This window comes from Cucumis sativus, chromosome 5 (genome assembly GCF_000004075.3).
Source record: "Cucumis sativus cultivar 9930 chromosome 5, Cucumber_9930_V3, whole genome shotgun sequence".
NCBI classification, from domain to species: domain Eukaryota; kingdom Viridiplantae; phylum Streptophyta; class Magnoliopsida; order Cucurbitales; family Cucurbitaceae; genus Cucumis; species Cucumis sativus.
The window spans coordinates 17,345,718-17,368,633 of NC_026659.2; the positions used below are offsets into that span (position 1 = coordinate 17,345,718).

At 36.4% G+C, this 22,916-nt stretch overlaps 2 protein-coding genes across 6 annotated transcripts; one reads left to right on the top strand and one right to left on the bottom strand.

The window, feature by feature from the left end:
• Positions 1-1,627: 1,627 nt before the first annotated feature.
• Positions 1,628-14,190, bottom strand: LOC101215748 (fluoride export protein 2). Of its 3 annotated transcripts, none has more exons than XM_011656869.2 (6): positions 13,958-14,190; positions 3,787-4,218; positions 3,614-3,691; positions 3,276-3,374; positions 2,590-2,782; positions 1,628-2,498 (listed from the first exon to the last, which is right to left on the bottom strand). In XM_011656869.2, exons 2-6 carry the CDS (start codon positions 4,210-4,212, stop codon positions 1,885-1,887), a joined length of 1,410 nt encoding a protein of 469 aa, XP_011655171.1. In that variant the 5' UTR covers positions 4,213-4,218; positions 13,958-14,190; the 3' UTR covers positions 1,628-1,884. The 3 variants fall into 3 exon arrangements, with proteins under 3 accessions (XP_011655171.1, XP_031741854.1, XP_011655170.1); XM_031885994.1 differs by lacking the exon at positions 13,958-14,190 and adding an exon at positions 5,211-6,603 and having other exon boundaries at positions 3,787-4,245; XM_011656868.2 differs by lacking the exon at positions 13,958-14,190 and adding an exon at positions 5,211-6,602.
• A 4,298-nt stretch (positions 14,191-18,488) lies between these two features.
• Positions 18,489-22,463, top strand: LOC101221058 (cold shock protein 2). 3 transcript variants are annotated; one of them, XR_004217082.1, is made up of 3 exons: positions 18,489-19,290; positions 21,440-21,507; positions 22,069-22,463. XR_004217082.1 is itself a non-coding variant. In XM_011656871.2 (2 exons), exon 1 carries the CDS (start codon positions 18,721-18,723, stop codon positions 19,264-19,266), a length of 546 nt encoding a protein of 181 aa, XP_011655173.1. In that variant the 5' UTR covers positions 18,489-18,720; the 3' UTR covers positions 19,267-19,290; positions 20,157-20,393. The 3 variants fall into 3 exon arrangements, 2 of the variants coding, with proteins under 2 accessions (XP_011655173.1, XP_004140332.1); XM_011656871.2 differs by lacking the exons at positions 21,440-21,507; positions 22,069-22,463 and adding an exon at positions 20,157-20,393; XM_004140284.3 differs by lacking the exons at positions 21,440-21,507; positions 22,069-22,463 and adding an exon at positions 19,367-19,720 and having other exon boundaries at positions 18,490-19,290.
• Positions 22,464-22,916: the final 453 nt, after the last annotated feature.

The window sequence follows — 22,916 nt, forward strand, 5'->3', positions numbered from 1 at the left end:
TGGGATAATTTTGAGTAATGGGGTAAGACTATGATAACTAATATGGTCAATTGTTTGTTATTTCAGCATGTCTTGTTCGATTATTCAACTACTTAAAAACAAAAAATTAACTAATGAAAAATATGTGACGTGGAAGTCAAACCTGAATATGATTTTGGTTATTGATGATCCACCCTTTGTCTTAATGGAGGAATGTCCTCCTTCTCCTACTCGAAATGCATCTCGAAATGTCAGAGATGCATATAATCGTTGGAAAAAGGTCAATGTCAAGGCCTACGTCTATCTCTTGTCCAATATGTCTAAAATACGTGAAGAAGGACAACTAAGATTAACAAGTTGTTTAGAATTCTCATGCATTGGTCATGTAGCATTATTAAGACTGAAAAGTGAAATGTCCCGGCTATGAACAGTCATGACAACAATACCTCTAAATTGTATAATCAAATGAGAATTCATTGGTCAACCAAAAACCGAGACATTAACTAATTTGGATTCACAAAGCAGAATATATTTGTTTGTTTTTTTCTCTGAATAATTAGATGGATTGCAAATAAGTGGAGAACAACCTAATCCATAATCAAGAAGAGAAATAAGAAGATGGTGCAAAAAGTAGCATGTTTCAGTTTCCCTTCCTTTGATAAAAGAGACGTACTTGAATGACAATAGCAATGATGCTGCAGAACATTTCCATTCCACCAACTTTTTTCTTCAAAAAACCAAAGGTAGGTTTGGCATGAGTTTCACAATAGTAAAAAATCTATGTAACCAATTTAAACAATTTTTCAAATATTGAGTGCTTAACCAATCACTCAAGTGTGTCTGTCTGTTTCGGAGAATTACAAGATCAATATGAATGTAAATGCAGTGCACATAGAAGAAGCATCAATATATATTTTCAAAGAATAAAGATTTGAAGAACAAGTTCAGATTGAAATCTTTCACATAGTCTCAGTGAAAGTGTGCTATTTTCATTCTTTATGAAATGTACAATTGGTGAGTATTTAAAGAAACTCCCGGTTTTAACAAATAAATAATAAAAAAACAAATTAACAAACAGTACAACCAATATCTTATAACAAATATCGCAAAGAAGCATTAAACCCAAAAGAAAATCTCAACCGAATTCAAGGAACATGCATCAACATTTGCAGCTCATAAACCCCAACATTCAAAAAAGCACCAACAATTGAAAGAGTAAAGGAAAAAAATCAATGGAGAAACCAAAAGCTACTAAACACAAAACCACCACTAGAAGATGAACCAGAGTCGACCCTTTGCCTTCTATTGCCTACATGAAAAAATCAAAACCTCCTGGCAATGAGTATACGTGAGAGGTGCAATTACGACTTCAAGGCACTCCTCTACTTCTGATGCCTTTGTTGGACAACAAATATTAGCACAAGGCACTACTCTACCTCTGATACCTTTGATGGACAACAAATATTAGCAAGCACAACTACTGCCAATTGAAAATGATTCACAGCAAATATATCTCAATCAATGGATAATAAATGCAATCAATTATAGCATTATAGCGAATAGTTTTGTTTACTGTACAAACCATTCTAATAAAATCTTGAACCTTTAAGATCAGATTTGTTTAATTCATATACTTAAAATATTATGATAAGCAACAAATTATTAAGTTTATATCTAATAGATCTCTTATGTATCATGTACAATCACTATGAAATTAATAATTTATTCAACATAGAGACAATGTCATAAACTTATTTACTTCTTCCTAATTGCATTCTGTATAAGAGTCATCAACCCTTTAAGACCACCAAGAGCTAACTATCACTTAAAACTACCATGGTTTATAAACAACTTCAACCAAAAATACTATGAAAAGAAGTTGCAAAATGGGGCCTTACATTCCTATTACTCATTGAGTCCCTTGACCCAGACAGGTACAGAGTAAATCAAGATGCCAAATCCAAAGGAAATGCCCATTGTGAGGGTCGCATACACGTACGCCCTCCATGGCTCCTCACTAAGTCTCATTGCATTAAACTCCACAACAAAAGTTGACACTGTGCTCAAACAACCCAATAGCCCCAGCTGCAGCCCACTTGCCACAGTCTCCACCCTCTCTGTTTTCACCGCTTTCTTCACTGTCGCCAGTGCCGCCATCACACAAGCTGCCGAAACATTTGCTATCAAAGTCCCAATCGGCACCCATTTCCACTGCCCCACTCCGCGCCCATTCAGCCTGGCCAAGAACCACCGCACCCATACCCCCACTGGCCCCACCAGACAACCCACCCACAACTCCGCCCCCTTGCCCCTGCTGAAATCTTTATCTAGCAGACTCCCACTCACGCTCCATAGTAGAATTAGTATGAGGGAAAACCCCAACATTGCTGCTATATGGCGCTTGTAACTGTCCACTTTGCAGCACCAGTTGTAGCTTATTTTTTTCCTTCTCAGAATCCATCGAAAGCCCTTTGCTGTCTCTATTCCAAAGATAATGGAGTAGGCCACCAGAAACAAGCCTGCAAGCAAAGATTGTGTTCTAGTGGTTCTGCCCTGTATGATAGATATAATGTAGTTTTGGACTTTTGATGTCTTGAATTGTTGGATTACCTATGAGGAAACCAAGGATTGCAAAGAGCCAATGGCCATCGAGACTGAGATCCAACATTTTCTGATTCCATCCGCTGAATGTTGTCAGGCTTCCCAAGTAACCGGTTGTTAGTCCAATGGCTAGATAATCTGAAATCTCGGATATGTCTCCTTTGAATACCACACCCCACCATCCCATCAAGAATGATCCCACCTATCAGTTTAATAGTATGACACTAACCATGTGAGTTTGTGATGACTTTTATAAAGCACAACTTTGACCATGTGAGTTTGTGATGACTTTTATAAAGCACAACTTTGACCATGTGCGTCAAGTTTTATAAAGCACGGCTTTTTTATCAGACCCATCATGTGTATGAAAATTTTGAAAAGTGGTTTATGGACTAACACTTACCACCTTTCTAAACGCTATTACAAACTCACCCTTACTATTACAAAAATTCAAGAAGTTCTCACACTTCAATACAAAAAGCCAATTATAGAGCTGACCAAGCCTTCCCTATTCATGCACAGAAAACCAAAACTATATGCAAGTTGGCCCCTAAAATTTGTACCAAGGGTTTTCCTATAACAAAATGTGAAGCATATTGAATAATAAGCTGCAATTTCACTCTTTTTAAAATGAACGAATTCGATACTCCACAGTAACAAATGAGTGTATGAGAGAAGTATAAATAGAGCAAAACCATATTGGAAGGAAGATCAGGATACAGAATCGTATCATTGCTGGTCACATTTGCATTTTCTGGACCGAACAACTTTTGTAGTCCATACCTAGTCAAGACCTGCATAACATAAAATAGTTTGAATGGAGGCTGCAAACGAGGAAGGTCAATAAAAAGAAACGTTTCGACAATCTCAATCTTCGTGTAACTCTAGAAAAGTTCAATCTAACTCCAACAACCTTTTACACCAAAAGCTTCTGTCACTCATCAATGAACTTAAGAGGCGAGGATGTTTTCTAAGAATGCATTAAAAATTATCACTATGAACTCTTCTAATTACTGAATTTTCTTTGAGTTACCCCAAGAATTCCAAAAACAGCAAGATGAACGAGGCAGGTTACATACTCCAACAGCTTTGACAGCTTCATGTTGCTTTCCTGTTTGTGAAACCAAACAAAATGCAAAGATCATCCAAGAAATGATAAAACATTCAATTTAGCCATTGTGGAAAAGATGTCAAAATAAAACCCACTTGCTTTGTGTCTCCAGAATGAACAATGGGACGACAAGTTGAAGGAGAGGACACATTTTGCTCTTCCAGAGGTGGCACAGAAGAAACAGTAGTATCATCAATTGTTGCAGACTCACGGCCTCTAAATCCATAGGATTGCAAAAAGATGTTCTCTGGAATGGGTGCAATCGCACCATTTTCTAAAGCATGATCAAGAGACAAGCTAAAGCGCTCACTATCACTAATTCTGTTGCTGCAAAGAGCACGGTCCCCTATGTCTCCTGCCTCTGAAACACTCTCAGTTTCAACATCATGACCCGTTTGAGGAGGTTGATAGCCAGAACCAGAAGAGTTAAATGAGTTTCTTCTAAATGAAGAGCCTAAACTTCTTGCTCGATTAAGTGGAATTCCTTGCCTGGCTTCCGCGTTGCTACTCCCATAATCCATGGCCCCCTTTTGGAAAAGATCACAAAAAGTTATCTGGAAATCAGATCTATAAAGATTAAAACAAAACAAAAGAACAGAGTAATTAAATGGTGATAAAGCTGACAGGTTTTGAATTGTTTTTTACACTCATGCACAACATCAATAGCAAGTTAGATAGAACTGCATAAACAATAAATATTTGTTTTACACTCACGCACAACTTCAATATCAAGTCAAATACATAAAGAAGATAAAATCCATAACACACAATTAGCTAGCCAAGTCAATTACATAGGTATCAAAGTGAAACCACAAAACTGGACTAAAAAACACCATAAACAAATATAACTTTGTCCATGATTTAAATTAGTATATTATATAACGTAACAAGAGCATCCATATTGATATTTAGCCATATTTGTAAAAGCTTAGTATATAATGTAGCTAAACTTTAAGGACCTCTCTAACCCAAACAATACAGAGGAATTAAAATGCAGACTGACCCAAATAAAGAATAACTTTGTCGGAGTTCTCTTCGTCTGATAGCTCATGTTCTCTTAAATCCCAATCATAAAAGTTCAAAAGAATAGAATATGATTGCAAAGAAATAGAAATAAAAAGAACAGAAAACAATGATCGTGCATTATCAAAGGTTTGCTTGTTAAACCAAACATGCTAAAAAGTTAAAAACCATGGGTAATATGACCAAAGGAAGTACATTCTTGCTACAATGACAAATTTTTCAAAAGGTTTTTTATCAACAAATTTCGGAACCTCCCAGTACTCTTAAAGAGTTCTATGAATTAAGCATCAATGTAAAAGTTCTTTTCCTGCATTAACCTTTAATAAGCTTCGGCAATCTTTTCTACCCTGAATTTAACTACCCAAGCTTCACCGACAAGTATTGAAGACCAGACCAATATGCAGTATTGAAATTGACCAAAAGAACAGATTCCGAATCATCTAAAACAACCAAGAAAAAGAGTAAAAAGAAGAATTTAACCACAAAGAAAGGTCACCTTATAGGAGGGTCAAAACAGTTCGTGCATAGTACCCGCCACTATTATCATTAGGAGCCTCAAAACCTCCAGCAAATACTGTGAAAGATTTCAATTTCCCCAAAACCAATAACCCACTTCGATTATGTGATAACACATTACTTAATTCATAATTAATCTTATTAATTATAAGATGAATAAAACGCAGAGAATTATCTAGAGCGGCGGAGCTGAAACTAGGCAGTGGACGACAAGTCAACGCATCGGACGACGGATTACACGGCAGACAATGGACCTTTGTGGCGGACGTGAGATTTTGTGAGGGCGAGAGATCAGGGGGAGGGGGCTCGTAAAGAGAAAAATGAAGAAGAAAATTAGGGATTTTGACTTCTTTTTATTTAGACAGAGGGAGTGAAACTGAGAAGCGGGAAATGAAAATGAGAGGAACGAGGAGAAATAAATTGAGAAATTGCCAAAAATAGGATATTGGTTAGGAGACTTCTTTTAGGCTCAGTTTTTATTTGTTAGAAGACAGAGACTTTTAGGCTGTTTTTAAGAAGTTGAGTTTTGAGACAAATAGTTGAAAACTCTAACTTGTGCAATAGATTTGAGATTGTGCAGTATAGAAGCTTTTCATTTTATTTCAAGGAGAAATCTAAAAGCTTAACTAAATCCCGATGGTGAAGCTTAGATAACAAAACCACTTCTTTTTTAACTCAACATCTTCATGTCTTGGAGCTTGACGCAGCCGTTTCACGGCTACGATTCGTCCATTTAAAAGTTTCCCCTGTTAATTGGTATGATAACTACAAAAAGAGTAATTGGCATTGCCACAACGACGAAAGTTCCATTTTTATTAGCTGAAAACAGAATATGTAAGTGTGAAGAGAGAAGAAGGGGAGTAATTCTGAGGAAAGTGGAAGCAATAGCGTTACCAAATAACCATGAGTAATTCTGTTAAGCGGAAGAAAAACAGGGGATAGCGGCGGAGGCGGTGACAAGGGTGGGCGAGAAAGCGGCGATTCAATGAAGGAATAAATCTCATATCGAAAATTACAACTGGGTCTAAGAACTCTACTCCCCAATTTTCCATCACAGCAGTTTCGGATTATAGGCAGAGCCCCAACCGAGCACTCGTCGCATTGCTGCCGAGACAAATCCGGTAACGTACCATCCAATGGCTTCGTTCTGGGTCGGACACCGCAAAGGGAGAAGATGTCTGGAGTCGTTGAGGCATCTCTGGCAAGAATCTGCGAAAATATCCCCTCTGCAGAATCCGATTACGTATGCTCTGTTTTCGAGGATGCCGGAAGAGAGGTTATAGAAGCCATAGTCAATTGGATGATCGGAGGTGAGGGTGGAGAGGAGGTGGTTGGTAATCATTTTTCTTCAACCAAAACAAATTAGTGTAAAAGTCGTTCATCAACTCATAATTAATTTAATTAAAACAGAGTTTTAAAGTAAATCATCACACAAAATAACTATCTAATACACTAATTTCAACAAAAAGTGATCTAATATTGTTTTTCCTTAAATATTATCATATATATTGGTATATTTGCTTATAATTCATTGAACACGTGATGACTGGTGACCTTTTTAATGATATTGGGAGGACAAAATTGTTAGAGGCTTAAACTTTAACATCTTTAACATTAAAATTGCAATGTGATCTAAATTTGAGGTGCAATTTGATAAAATTGAAAGGTTTGAGTAAAAAATGATTTTGCGAGATGGTGTAAAATACGTGCAAGATAAAACATAAAAGACTAATAAACTTAATAAACATGCATAAAATCACTCTAAATGACTTGGGAGATATAGCAATTTGATCTTGAAATTCACATGGAAAGTTTGAAATGTGTGTGAGATAGGTACAAGATGCTGCGAGATGTATGCAAAATGTTGCGAGATAGGCACGAGATAAAAAATTATGGCCTAATAAAATTTCGAAACATATACATAATCACTTTAAATAGCTTGGGAGGGATAGCAATTTGATTTTTAAACCTAGAGAGAAAATTTGAAATGTGTGAGATACGTGCAAGATAAAAACATAAAGGTCTAATGAACTTACGAAACATGCATATAATCATCCTAAATGGCTTGGGAGGGATAGCAATTTGATTTTGAAACTAACAGTGAAAGTTTGAAATGTGTGCAAGATAGGTGCGAAATATAACGTAATGGCCTAATAAACTTAAGCAACATGTATAGAGACACTCTAAACGGCTTGGAAGGGGTAGTAATTTGATACTTTGAGTGAAAGTTTGAAATGTTCGAAATGCGTGCGAGATAAAACATAAGATCCTAATAAACTTACGAAACATGCACAGAATCACTCTAGATGGTTTGGGAGAGATAGCAATTTGATTTTGAATCTCTCGGTGAAAGCTTGAAACATGTGCGAGATGTGCACAAGTTGTTGCGAAATAGGTGCGAGATATAACATAATGGCCTAATAAACTTACAAAACATGCATGAAATCACTCTAAATGACTTGGGAGTGGTAGCAATGCATGAAATTTTGAAACTCGGAGTGAAAGTTTAAAAGGTGCGAGATACGTGCGATATGCGATATGCGTGCGAGATACGTGGGAGATAAAACATAAGGACTTAATAAACTTACAAAACATGCATAGAATTACTCTAAATGGTTTGGAAGGGATAACAATTTGATTTTGAAACTCATAGTAAAGGTTTGAAATGTGCGAGATTGTGCAAGATGCGTGTGAGATAAAACATAAGTGCATAAGTGGCTTACTAAATCGAATTGTTTGCACTCCTAAACATATATTGTAACACCTTGAACGATTCCTAGATATATATAAACACTGCATCTTTTTTAAAGAATCTTTCTCACTCAAGCAAAGACTGAAAACTTGTAATAAAATTTCTACTAACAATGCATTCATTATTAACATAATCTTTCTCACTCAAGCAAATACTAGGATAAACTTGTTTAGGTTTAGGAAAGTAAGAGGAAAAGTCTACATTTCTTATGCTTAGGTTTAGGAACAAAACTCATTGACTAAAATGAACACAGTAAAAACCATAAAAATAAAAAAAATCTAACAATCCACGTTAAATAAAATGAACAATGTATCTAACTCATATAAGTAAACTCAATAAAGTAGTATCGCCCTAAGCTAAGTTGTAGATACTATAATAGCAAGATAACCATTACACTTCAGTTATACTAAGGTAGCATAATGTCACGCTCCAAAAATGACCCAACAAATTTTTCGCAAATTAAGGCTCCTTAGCATTGCCCAAGAGGACCCAACCAAGTCCCAAGCAGTCCAAAGACCCAAGGAAGAGGAACAGGTTCACGCCAAGCCTATGACACGCCAATGTGCAGGAGACTAGCGCGCGCGGCCCTGTCATGACATGGGCGCGCACGCGTGCAAGGGCGGCAGGCAGACAAGCGGACGCCGCGCGGCATGGACGCCCGCGCAAGGCCAGTCGGACGCGCGCGCTACACTAGCGTGCGCGGGAAGCGGACACGGAGCGCACGAAGTGCGCGGAGAAGCATCCGGGAACCTCTAGAAGTTTCCAGAAGAATCGCGAGCGGCCGGAAGGCTCGCGAACACACGCGAAGGCGCGCGCGCGCCAGACGGCGCCAGACGCCTCCAGAAGCTTCTGGACAGTGTCATGAGCGCTCGGGAATGTTCCAGATTGCTTTTGCCGACCTTGTAAGGCGATTTAGGGCTTGTAAATAGGTTGTATACTTCTATAAATACCCCAAAGGGGTCCATTTGTACAGACAACACAGAATCCTTGGGAATTCATCAACAAAGCTCTCTTAAGCATTTTATCAAACACCTTGTCTACAACTCTTTGCCTACTTCTTACCTACGAATTTCCTTCTTCCTTAGTTTGTTCCAACAAGTCCAATTACTCTTAGGCTTACATTGGTGCAACCCCAACACCTTTGTGCCGCACGTTGGTTTTGTGATTAAAATAACCACGTGACAGGTGGTATCAGAGCGTGTTCGTTCAAAGGGACATACTCTTGATCGTTGCTATCAAGTGCACGATACCGAGAGACCAAGATTCAAGACTCTAGTTCTTGAAACGTTGTCAAAGTAACGGAACACAGTTTCTACACCCACTTATTCCCAGTTGACTTGTGAACAAGATGTCCAGCGAAGAAGGCCACATTTCAGCCCAAGCTGAACAGGTTCTTGAAGGACCTATCACACGAGGTAGGAAGGACCGACGATCCCCGACCCGACGATCGAAATCTAAGGGTCCGGATGCAAGGGAGCATGTCGAAACTCGCCTTGCCAACCTTGAGCAAAGTCTCGAGGATGTCCAGCACACGGTAGAAGAGTTGGGTGATAACTACGAAGAGCTTATTCAGGAGAATGTGGAAATCTCCGCAGCAACCAAGGAGCTCGTGGCCGACCTTGGAAAAACATTCCAAAAGGATTTGAAGGAGTTGTCATCAACCGTAACCACTTTGAAGACATTTGTTGAAGGTGAGTTACGCGAACTCTATTCTAAGTATATTTCCCTAGATGCAAAGGTAGATACTCTTTGCATGGAATGTCGTTCCAAGCACTTTGGTGGAGACGGTCCATCCACCAGTACACACACCGCTGTGCAAGGCACTACTCACATAAAAGTGTCGAAACCTGACACATACAATGGGGTGAGGAATGCCACGGTCGTGGAAAACTTCCTCTTTGGTCTTGACCGATACTATGTAGCTGTCGGTGTTCGAGATGATGAGGCCAAGATAAACAATGCCCCGACATTCCTAAGGGATGTCGCACAACTTTGGTGGCGTCGAAGATACGCTGACCAAAATGGGAATGCCATCCAGACGTGGGAACAATTCAAGGCCGAGCTAAGAAAGCACTTCGTTCCCCACAATGCTGAAATGGAGTCAAGAGCCAAACTTCGAAGGCTACGACACACAGGTAACATTCTCGACTATGTGAAGGAATTTACCACTATTATGCTTGAAATTAGTGATCTGCCCGAGAAGGAAGCCCTATTCCAATTTAGAGATGGATTGAAAGATTGGGCCAAGGTTGAGCTAGACCGTCGCAATGTCCAAACATTGGACGACGCTATAGCCGCAGCTGAGATGCTTATCGATTATACAACCCAATCAAAGGAGAGAAAACCTAGCCCAAGTAAACGTGAAGGCAATCACTACAAGCATAGAGACTCCGAGCAAAAGGAAAAGGGAAAGAAGGCATTCCAAAGACATGGCAAGTATCACAAAACTCAACAAGGTGAGTCGTCCAAACCTTCTCCCTGTTTTGTTTGTAATGGCCCTCATCGGACAAGAGACTGTCCGAATAGAAAAGCAATGAACGCACTTGTTGCCTAAATTACTCGAGTCCAAGCAAGGAGATGATACACCACAGATTGGTTCCTTGCAACACATTGGAGCTCTGAAACAGGCCAATCAAACAACTAAAGGAGGCCTACTCCATGGAAATGTAAAGATAAACGGGAGAGAGGCTATTGCCATGTTTGACACCGGTGCGAGTCATAACTTCATGAACGTGAATGAGGCTAAGAGAATAGGCCTCAAGTTCACAAACGAAGAGGGGACTGTCAAGGCGGTAAACTCAGAAGCACAAGCCATCAAAGGTGTAGCAAGAGGTGTAACAGTCAAGATCGGTGATTGGCAAGGTAAGCTCGACTTCACCGTGCTACCTATGGATGACTTTGACATCGTGCTTGGCTTAGGGTTCTTCGATAGAGTAATTGCTATCGTTGACTCCTCCGGATGTACCCTGACGATAGTGGATGGTCAAATAACGACCATCCCACTAAAGAAGGGAAAACCAACAATCAGATTGTCAGCCATGCTGAGTAAGGAGGGAGTCGCCGAAACCCAACATCAAACAGTACCGTCGAGAGAGACAAATTCTAAACCAACAGTCCCAGCATAACACAAGGACGTTATGCTCGAGGCAAAATCAGGAAACGCCGATGCACTCAATAACGTCGTAAGCCAGAAGGCAAAACTGACTGCTATAACCACCAGCATGCCCAGGAGTGATTTCCTTGACAAAATCAAGGAAGGGATGAAGAATGATGCGACAGCCAAGAACTTATTGAAGTTGGCCAAGGAAGGTAAAACCAGACGCTTTTGGGAGAGCGATGATGCCCTCCTTACAATTGGAAACCGGTTGTTCGTGCCACGATGGGGATCCTTACGGAAGGATATTTTAAAGGAGTGTCATGATTCTTTATGGGTCGGACACCCAGGTATGAATCGAACCCTTGCCCTTATTCATGACAAATATTACTGGCCGAAAATGCAAGACGATATTGAAGCCTATGTCAAGACTTGTCTAATATGTCAACAAGACAAGGGGGAACAGCAACTCCCAGCAGGGTTACTTGAACCCTTGCCTATAGCGGAAAAACCTTGGGATAGTGTTACAATGGACTTCATTGTAGCCTTACCTAAGTCCCAAGGGTTTGGAAGCATCATGGTAGTGGTGGATAGATTCAGCAAGTATGCAACATTTATTCCATGCTCACCAGATGTGAAAGTCGATGAAGCTGCTAGGCTGTTCTTCAAAAATGTTGTGAAGTTATGGGGAGTACCTAAAAGCATCATCAGCAATCGAGACCCCCGCTTCACAGGCAAGTTTTGGCGAGAACTCTTTAAACTTGTGGGGACAGAACTAAACTTCTCTACTAGTTTCCATCCCCAGAGCGACGGCCAAACGGAACGAGTAAATGCCTTACTGGAGCACTACCTAAGGCATTATGTCAGTGCACACCAAAAGAATTGGGCAACTCTCATCGATATAGCCCAGTTTTCTTATAACCTTCAAAGGAGTGAGGCTACCGGAAAGAGCCCCTTTGAAATAGTCATGAATCAACAACCCAACACTCCTAGTGCCTTGATTATTCCATATGAAGGACCCAATCCAACGGCATACAAGTTTGCGAAGGAATGGCACGAAGAATGTGATATATCGAGGGCATGCCTGGCGAAGGCCGCCACTAAAATGAAAAAGTGGGCGGACCGGAAAAGGAGGGCTAGAGAGTACCAAGTAGGGGAAAAAGTAATGGTAAAGCTGCTACCTAACCAATTTAAATCCCTACCCAAGGTACATAAAGGCCTAATCCGAAGATACGAAGAACCCTTCTCTATCATCGAGAAAGTGGGCAAAGCAGCTTACCGATTGGAACTTCCTCCCAGACTGAAGATCCATAATGTCTTCCATGTGAGCATGTTGAAGCCTTTCTATGAAGACAAGGAGGATCCAAGCAGAGGTGAGTCCTCTCGTGCACCTACCAGCATGATCTCAGAGTTCGACAGGAAAATCAAGGAGATCTTAGCAGAGAGGAAGATACGAAGGAGAGGAGTTCCTAGTTATAACGAATATTTAATTGCTTGGGAAGGACTACCCGAAAGCGAAGCAAGTTCGGAAAAGGAGGACACCCTATGGCAATTTCAAGATGAAATCAGGAGATTTCAAGAAAGCGCAACGGGGACGTTGCGAAATCGAGTGGGGGAGGGTGTCACGCCCCAAAAATGACCCAACAAATTTTTCGCAAATTAAGGCTCCTTAGCATTGCCCAAGAGGAGCCAACCAAGTCCCAAGCAGTCCAAAGACCCAAGGAAGAGGAACAGGTTCACGCCAAGCCTATGACACGCCAATGTGCAGAGCGAGACTGGCGCGCGCGGCCCTGTCATGACATGGGCGCGCGCGCGTGCAAGGGCGGCAGGCAGACAAGCGGACGCGCACGGCAGCATGGGCGCGCGCAAGGCCAGTCGGACGCGCGCGCTACACTAGCGCGCGCAGGAAGCGGACACGGAGCGCACGGAGCGCGCAGAGAAGCATCCGGGAACCTCTAGAAGTTTCCAGAAGAATCGCGAGCGGTCGGAAGGCTCGCGAACACGCGCGAAAGCGCGCGCGCGCCAGACGACGCCAGACGGCCCCAGACGCCTCCAGAAGCTTCTGGACAGTGTCATGAGCGCTCGAGAATGTTCCAGATTGCTTTTGCCGACCTTGTAAGGCGGTTTAGGGCTTGTAAATAGGTTGTATACTTCTATAAATACCCCAAAGGGGTCCATTAAGGGGTCCATTTGTACAGACAACACAGAATCCTTGGAAATTCATCAACAAAGCTCTCTTAAGCATTTTATCAAACACCTTGTCTACAACTCTTTGCCTACTTCTTACCTACGGATTTCCTTCTTCCTTAGTTTGTTCCAACAAGTCCAATTACTCTTAGGCTTACATTGGTGCAACCCCAACACCTTTGTGCCGCACGTTGGTTTTGTGATCAAAATAACCACGTGACAATAAGTAAACTTAAAACTTAAACTTGGAATTTATATGCATTGAAATCCATTGTTAATTTATATTCATTATTAAACCTAAACAATTAGTTAGTTTCTATCTTTCTTTTTCTCTCTACCTTGAATCAATTAAAAATTTAAATCCAATGCTCATGATCTTGATAATGATATGGCTTATGATGAAGCTACAATCAAGTGTAAAACAATAAGCATTGAGAGAAAGTAAAACAATTAGCATAACAAATTTCTTGCATTCGTGTAATACATAATACTGTAATGGTGGACTTATGCATCAATTTGCTGAAAAACCTTAAATGGCATCAAACAAAGGGGTCAAAAAAATTTAATGGTATTCATTCAAGATCTAATGCCATATTACATAATTTTTCCAACAAAAATCTCATATCTCAACTAGACAACTTAAACAACAATGATGTATACATAAATAAATAAAAACTTAGATTTGATAACTCACTTGACTTTAGAGAGGATGAATATGAAACTGAAAACAAAGAGACATGGAGAAGAAATGGAGAGGCGTTCACTGGAGGATGAAAATGAAGATGCATGCGTGGAGAAGAAATGGAGAGGCGTTCACCGGAAGAAAACGACACTGACAACAGACAAGCATGGAGAAGAAATGGAGAGGTGTTCACCGGAGTTGAAGTCGGCACCGAAGTTGAAGTGGAAGTGGAAAAGTTTACACGATGAGAAGAACTGGAATCGGCTTTTAAATTTCTTTTTTTTCTTTTTGTTTTGTTAGAGAATAGAGGGAAAATGAACTAAGGATAATTTAGACATTTTACTTCTAATTTGTCCTAAAAGTCTACTTTTTTTTTTCAAAATCAATCATAAAATTCATTTATTATTCTGTTTTAGCCTATTTTTGGCAATTTTCCAAATAAATTTTAGTTTTAACTTTTTTTAATTTTATTTGATTCAAGGTTTTTTAAAAGTATAATGATAAAAATATTTACACTATGTACAATTTTGAAAACAAAGAAAAAAACTCGAATACAAAAAATGATCCAATCAACACGGGTTTAACATATTTGGTAAACGATCAATCTAAACAATCGTGTACCAATATCCAACGATTTTTTTTTCAAAATTGTTTGGTACACGATATCTTTTAAGATTCTTTGGTGCACATTTTTTGCTACATGATCATTTAGATTTTACGATTGTTTAGATTTGGATTGTGTAGATGACGACCAAGATCCAACAATTTTTTTAGATTATTTGCTACGCAGTCGTTTAGATTTGGCTATACGATTATACTTTCAATCATTTTTTTCAAGATTCTTTGGTACACGATCGTGTACCAATAACCAATAATTTGTTTTCAAGATCTTTTATATTTGTTAGATTTGGTTGTAGCCAAATCTAAACAATTATATACCAATGTCTCAACGATTTTTTTAAAAAATTTGTACCAAAATATTTTATATTTGGTACATGATCTTGAACCAAATAACACTTTGAAAAAAATAATACAAAAGAAGATAGAGAAAGACAATGAAAAGGAATGACAAACCTGAAATATTTTTAAAAAATAGATGGCTTTATGGACTTTTCTATTTTCTTACCTGGACCATAAATATTTTAGTATTTTGTTATATTTATGAAAACTAACCTTAAAAAATGTATATTTAATGGTAAAGATCCGTTCTATAAAACTTTCCAATCGACATCTTAAGCTACATTTTTTTAATGAAAATTTCAATTTTTTTTTAAATCCCTTTTATCCTAATCTTATAACTTACAAGATTTTTGTAAACCTAAGAAAATAAATGGAAAAAAATGTGGGTTACGGTTTAGGAAAGAAATCAACCACAATTCAAACTTTCCTTCTTCGAACACAACTTTCCTTCTTCGAACACCGTGGTATATTCCTTCCATTATAATCGCAGAAGCCACCATTTATACTGGGAAAACTTAAGAGATTTTGGTGGTGAAGAAGAAAAAGTTCGATGGCTAGCAAAGACAGTATTTTCTAACAAAATTTGGGTCTAAAATTCAAGGTTAGTATTGTATATTTCGAAAAATATGAAGATTATGGTATATTGAATATATTTTAGATACTCCATTAATTGGTGAACTAAAGAGGCAAACAAAAGATAATGAAGATTTTGGCCATCTTGTAAAAAATTATTAGAAATATATGTCACTAAATATTAATCTTGTAAATAAGATGGGGTATATATACTAAATCACATAACAAAACTATTATATTTTACGGATATATTAAAGTATATATTGTTCATTTAAAATATATTTAAAGTGATAATATTAAAGTATATATTAATATAACCGCATAAAAAAATTTGTGTGTTATTGTGTATATGTGTATATGAAGTGGTATATATGTGTATAAAGTGATAATATGTATTTATGATATGCACACCGTATAGATACATTATGAATGTGTAGTTTACTACTATTTTAGAAATATTTACTATATAAACATATATTTTAAATCCAAACTCTGTCGAAATTATGTAGTTTACCGTACATTTATTGTAAATAATATGGGTATATATATATATAATAAATCACATGAGAAAACTATTATATTTTGTTAATTTAAAAAATATATAAAATCATACTAAGTATGTAAGATATTTTTACTTGTATAGTATAGTTTACTATTGTTTTAATATTATTTACTATATAAACATATATTTTTAAGTCAATTTCGAAAGAAATTATGTAGTATACAGTAAAAGAATAATGAAAAATTACTCAAGCGAAAAATTTGGATGACTTACTGTATAATATTATATGTATGTTATTGTGTATATTGTATATATGTAGTGGTATATATGTGTAAGGAATACAATGGAATAAAAAGTTAACACGTACTAAGTAAAGTATGATGTAATGGAATAACGAATAATGCAACAAATTTAAGAAGAAAACTAACCAAAAGTTTGATGAGAACGAAATGACAAAATAAACTGAAGATCAAATAGAATATGATGAAGAGCGATATTGACGACACCCGAATTTATGGAAGAAATGAACAAAATTGAAGGATGAAGTAAACGATGTGGAAAATATGAAGTCGTTGCCAGAGGAAAAGACCAAAAAATTGAATGATGAAGTGGTTGCGGACGCCGGATGAAAACTTTCAAAATGTTAAATGGTGTGGATAATATGTTATACAATTATAATTAATTATTATATTATTCCATATTATAAAAGATTTTATTTTATACTTATTAAAAATCTATTCCTAATTTATTTCCATAATAAAGTTACACATTTAAATAAGAAAGTTATCAAAATCATAATAAATTGAATGTAACGTGAATAAATGAATAATTTAAATTTAATTTTGAATATTATATATATAATTAATAATACTTATAAGGTTATAATTGTACGAAAAGTATACGAATTCCTATTTAAGAAAATAAATTTTAGTTCACGACATTTGTGAAATTTCAAATAAATTTAGGTATTTTGTCTAAATCTTTCTAAAAAAATATCATCGTCAATATGCGATTAATCGGCCACACGCGCGAGTAATATTATTCTAAATGATCATGTACTACAGTTTAAACGATGATTTCGATCATGATACATGATCGTGTAGTTCATTTTAAATGATGGTGAAAAATGCTTCAAATTTAAATAATTGGATAATAAACGATCGTATAATATATTTTAAACGATTGTATTAACCATGATAAACAATCATGTTGACTATGGTAAATGATCGTATTGATTATAATAAGTGATTATGATAAATACGATCATTTACCATAGTCAACATGATTGTTTATCATGGTTAATACATGTAGTCCAATATAAATGATCGTAAAAAACTTTAAATTCAAATATTGTATAATACAATATACAAATCGTTTAGAAATGCAGCGGTACATAGTTCTTTCTTAACATTTTTTACTAATCTTCTAAACAATTCAGAATTCTTACCAAAGATGATGAAGATGAAATAGAAAATTTAAATGATCGGATCTTATACTCTAGACACTGAAGAAAGAAAATTTGGAAGAGGAGATGAATAAATTGCCAACAAGATGAATATATAACAAAGAAGAAAATGTGAAGAAGGTATATACAACTCATCCACCAATATTCAAAACCACTAAGGACATATATGAAATTTATGAAAAAATAATCTGACTTTATGTGCATTTTTTATTGGGGAATTGTCAAAAATAGCAAATTTGACAAAATATTTATAACATATAGCAAAATTTTCAGATTTTATTGGTAATAGACATTGATAACCACTAGTGATAAGAGTTTATCAGTGACTATCATTGATAGAATTCAGAATTTTGTTATAACTTGTAATATTTTATTTTTAAAAATCTCTTTCTTATTTTATTATACGAACACTAAATATTTAGTGGTTTTGTTTCATTTATGTAAATTAATAAAAGAATTTGTGGTATAAAGTTAGAGGGAAGTTTAGAAAAATAGCAAAAACAAAAAATTATGATAATATAATTATCTTAATTTTAAGGACGTTACAATCTTATCTCCTTTAGAAACTTTGGTCCTTGAAAGTTCTAATTCTCGAATAACTTAGGATATCGGGCTCTCACATCATAATTAATAGCATTTTCATCAAAATTTCAAAATCTTTAATTAAATATACATACCCATGTACATATATTTAATTAATCCAACACATTACACCAAATAAATTCTATAACTTTACTTAAACCTAACATACAATTATATCAAATTGTCAACGAACACCACAAATTTAAATCCTCTAACTAATTAAATATTCATCTAACAAATATCTAATTAATTCGAATATTAAAATCTCAAATAACTCAATATAAATAAAAAAAGACTACTATAATTAAGTTCAAAATTATCTAGATTTTAATTGGTACTACTTTTAATATATATATATATATAGATAGATTATGATTACGTGTTGGCTTGCAGTTAACTCCGTTATCTAAGTGGATGACGTGACAATAGCCCAATGGATAAGGTAGAAAGGTGATTAAGCAGCTCATAACGGTCTGATCCCCGAATCCTCCTTTTCCCCCGAATCTCTCTATCCGAGAGACATCCACTTTCGAAAAGTGAATCAATACTCAAATAAAGGGGAGGAAAAATCAATTGTCCGCCATTGGTTCCTTCTGTGAATGACATGCAGCTTATTCATCTAGATATACATTGCTACAAGCTTTTCAATTGTCCTTTCTTTCCCTTTTCTTTCTTTTACACTTTTTCCTTTTCATGGCTGAGCTGAAGAGATCGACCGGTACTGTAAGGTGGTTTAGTGCACAGAAGGGGTTTGGCTTCATAGCTCCAGATGATGCTACCGATGATCTTTTCGTCCACCAAACCTCCATTCGTTCAGAAGGATTCCGGACTCTTTTCGATGGTCAAACTGTTGAGTTTACCATCGATTATGATCAAGATCAACGCGCCAAGGCCGTCGACGTCACTGTAATTGATAGATCTACCAGATATGGAGGAGGCCGCGGGGGTGGGAGAGGTAGAGGTGGTTCTTATGGAAGATTCGGTGGTGGTGGACGTGGTTTTGGCAGAGGAAGATGGAACGAAGGTCCAAGCGGTGGTGGTCGTGGCGGTGGGGAGTGCTACAATTGTGGCCGGATGGGTCATTTGGCGAGGGATTGTTACAGGGGTAACGGCGGTGCTCCTTCCGGCCGTAGATACGACGGTGGTCGAGGTTATGGTGGAGGTGGAGGCGGCAGAGGTTGTTATAATTGTGGAGATACAGGACATTTGGCTAGGGATTGTCAAAACGAAAGCAAATGAAGAATGTCGGTTTTCCTTTAAGCGGTACACATTATACTTTTTCTGAAAATTATTTTGGTTGGGCTGTTAATTTTTTTATGCGAAATCTGGGATTTTTTAGTGTGTCAGTTACTTCAAGTCTGCAATTGAGGGAACGAGGATCTGGTGGCAATAAATCTTAAGGCTTCAGTTCGTCTATATTTCTCCTTTTGGGTCGTCCATAATTTGATGTTTATAATTAGATGATGAAACCAATTGTTTGTATATGCTATACCTTTCTGGCATTTCTAATTCATTCTTTCTTTGCTTGTTTTATAGAATCATAATATGATATTTGTAATCTGTCAAAGGTATACGTTCATACCATTTTTTATTTCTTATATACGTTTCACTTTTGTCTATTACTGTAATGGTTGTATTTTTTCGCCCCCATTATTGATTTCTTGGTGCTTTACTGGGATTCTTTGCTTCGAAACTTCAATCATTGGTGTTGAATTGCCAATGGAAGTAATTGTCCTGCACTATGTACTATATTTTTGCCTGTGTTTTCCCCGGAATCTGAATGAAACCAGAGCTCTTAATAATACTTTAGATATCTTTGAAGTTTCTCACAGAGGAAGCTAAACCCATTTCAGGGTTTCACTTATTGTATCTGCTAATAGTTGTGGCTGGATTTGAAATTTCTCCATTTGCCTTGTTTCACTCATGAAAACTCTAAGCATAGAAATCTCAGCTATTGGTGGTGTTGCTCTTGATGTTTAGTAAGATCTTCAATCTTATTTTTCCTGTTCTCTATTGTTTCACATCATCTGATTTTTGGCTTTCTATTCAATGTATGACAACTGTCATTATATTTGAAGCTTGAGAAAATTGGAGGTTGTTTTTGATTCAATTTTGCTATGCTTTCTCAGAACTAGTGAAATCGTGTGGTCGATCTTCTGTTTGACTGAGATGTGATGCTGCTAGATGAAATGCTTGTAGTTTGCTCGTTTTATTTTATTTGCATTGTGTTTTATAGATCTCAATCATCCTTTATTCAACATACAGGCCGTTTATGTAACTGTTATGTTCTTTTATTGGGTTGATTATTGAAAGAATTTTACACAAACGTAATCCATTGAAAAGCAAAAGATATTACCTTATAATCATTTTGTTCTTGCCTTTTCCGAGTGGTATATATCACTGTAATAGTATCCCCATTCATTTTATCACTTTCTCAAATGAATGAAGTTTAATAGAAAAAAAGCATGGATCCATAAAAATTCCATATGAATCGCACCATTATAGTGGGCACGTAATTTTGGCTTGCACCAAAGTTTCTAAATCTTCACCTTGTTGTATCATTCAGATATGATCAAAATTTATGAGTCTAATATTTTACTTTTTCTTCTCTCCATGGCTTTAGTTGCATGAATGACAAAATAATAATAATAATAATAATAATAATAATAATAGCGAATATCACATAAAGATAAAATAATTGCATACATAGTACAAAAACAATAGAAGACTAAAATACTCACGTCAAATCACCATTTTGGCCGTTTCTTGTTAAATTTCTCAAATTGCTATCGGTGATATATGTTATCATAATAGCTTTCAATTTGAGAAACGATTATTTCACACATTTTTGCATATTGAAATCTATCACCAATAACTACAATTAGTGAATATGACTAATATTTGTTATTAGTTGTTATCACGAATAGCTACTATTAGTGATAATTTGTCACCATTATCAGTATTTTTTTAATTTTCTTAAATTAAAAGCTATTGTTGGTAACAACAGATAGTTGTTATACGTTTTTATCACTAATAGGTGCTATCAATGATAGTTTTAATTTCAGAAATATGTTATTAGTTGATATAATTGATAACAGCTATTAGTGATAGCTTTTATCAATGATAGTCAATTAATGGTAGAGTAACTTTTAGTTTTAAAAAAATGGTATCAGTTGCTTTTAATTTTAGAAATATGGTATCAGTTGCTACAGATAACTATTATCGCTGATAATTGTTATCAATAATAGGTTTCAATTTGATAGATGTGGTATCAGTTGCCATCACTAATATCTTCAACCATCGATGTTGCTATCAATTGATATTCCTAATAGCTACTATGAGTAATTTTTCTATATTGCTATCAATGTAAAATGATATCACTAACACTATCTATCAATGATTGCATTAGAAGAATATCGCTGATAGAAAACCTTAAGAATAACAAGGAAGACTTCGTGGTGTTCTTGAGATTCTACAAAGGTTAGAATTTTTTTTCCTTTCCTCCTTAGAAGCATATTTAGTTTTACATTTGTTTTCTCTAAATTTTTGTTGTTGTTCAAATTGAATTCCATTTGCACGTTCATACACTTCCACTATGAAAATTCTATTCCTTCGATAAGTATCCCCTACCACACATCGATTATTTGTTTGATCAGTTGAGAGGTGCATTACTGTTCTCCAAGATTGACTTAATGTTGGGTTATTACTAGTTAAAAGTTAAGGAATTAGATATTCTGAAGACAACTTTCAGAACAAGATATGAGCATTATGAGTTCCTAGTAATGTCATTTGATCTGATGAATGCACCAGCAATGTTTATGAATCTCATGAATCAGATTTTCCACCCATATTTGGACCAGTTTGTGATTGTATTCATAGACGACATTTTGGTCTATTAATAACTTGTAGAAATACAAGTTATTATAGCCTCTTGGGTAGAACAATGGAGCCAAAATGCAGAATAATGTGTCAAAATGCATATCTTCTATCACAATTAAGTCTCATGCCTGTTTAATCCTACTTTTTAGTGTTTTATTGCAGGATCATGAAGAAAAGAATAAACATGAATCGCAAGATGAGCACATGGAAAAGCACTGCAATAGGAAGCCTGGAAGCCTATCTGGCGATTAAACATCCCTAGGCGAGGAACCACATCATCATGTGATGAAGATTCACTACCAGAAAAGAATGGTGGTTGGAGATGATGTGACTGGACAAGGTTGCAATTGATGCTAACATATTCAAAAGAAAAGAAGCTTTCCACCTAAAGTAGTTTCTATAAAGTCTCTTTCCCTATCGTGTAACCTTGTCGAGTCTAAATAGACCAAAACCTAGAGTGCTTAATGAGAGCAAGTGGAAATGACTGACCTTTCCGCCTTTTGTAAAAGATTCCCCACCTCTTCTCCAGCTTGAATGAATGAGGGCCCTTCGCAGCAGAAGATTTTACAAAGACCGTAACACTCAATTTAATTTGGAATTTAAAAATACTAAATACATTGTCAAATACATAAACAATTTTTATAACCTAAAGCTAAGCATGCTTATAAAATTAAAATAAAGATGACAGAGAAGAAATCTTACGTTCGTTGTCAACTTTGTATCTACTAAAACTTCAAATTGGGGCACCATCACTCAGATAGCTCCCTATTCTGAGTTTAGATTGGTTTGTGGTAACCAATTGGAAGGGGATTTTATATAAAGAATTTGAGAAAGAAAAAACTCAAAAAATCCAAAAACTATTTTGTCTCTCTATTTTTGTCGTACTTATCATTCTCTCTTCTTCAGGTTAGATAGATTAAGGGATCGTGGGAAAACTACCTAATTTCTGTCATACCCCAAACCATAATGCGACAAAATCTCATGGCAGCGAAAGATTTTACTGAATCGTA

Excerpts from the sequence above, each read along its gene's own strand:
- LOC101221058 (XM_011656871.2), top strand. The coding sequence starts at position 18,721 with ATGGCTGAGCTGAAGAGATCGACCGGTACTGTAAGGTGGTTTAGTGCA.
- LOC101215748 (XM_011656869.2), bottom strand. The coding sequence starts at position 4,212 with ATGGATTATGGGAGTAGCAACGCGGAAGCCAGGCAAGGAATTCCACTT. Across the intron at positions 3,375-3,613 it reads CTGTTTTTGGAATTCTTGGG|GTCTTGACTAGGTATGGACT; the intron begins GTAACTCAAAGA and ends TATGTTATGCAG. Across the intron at positions 2,499-2,589 it reads AATCCTTGGTTTCCTCATAG|GCTTGTTTCTGGTGGCCTAC; the intron begins GTAATCCAACAA and ends CTTTGCTTGCAG.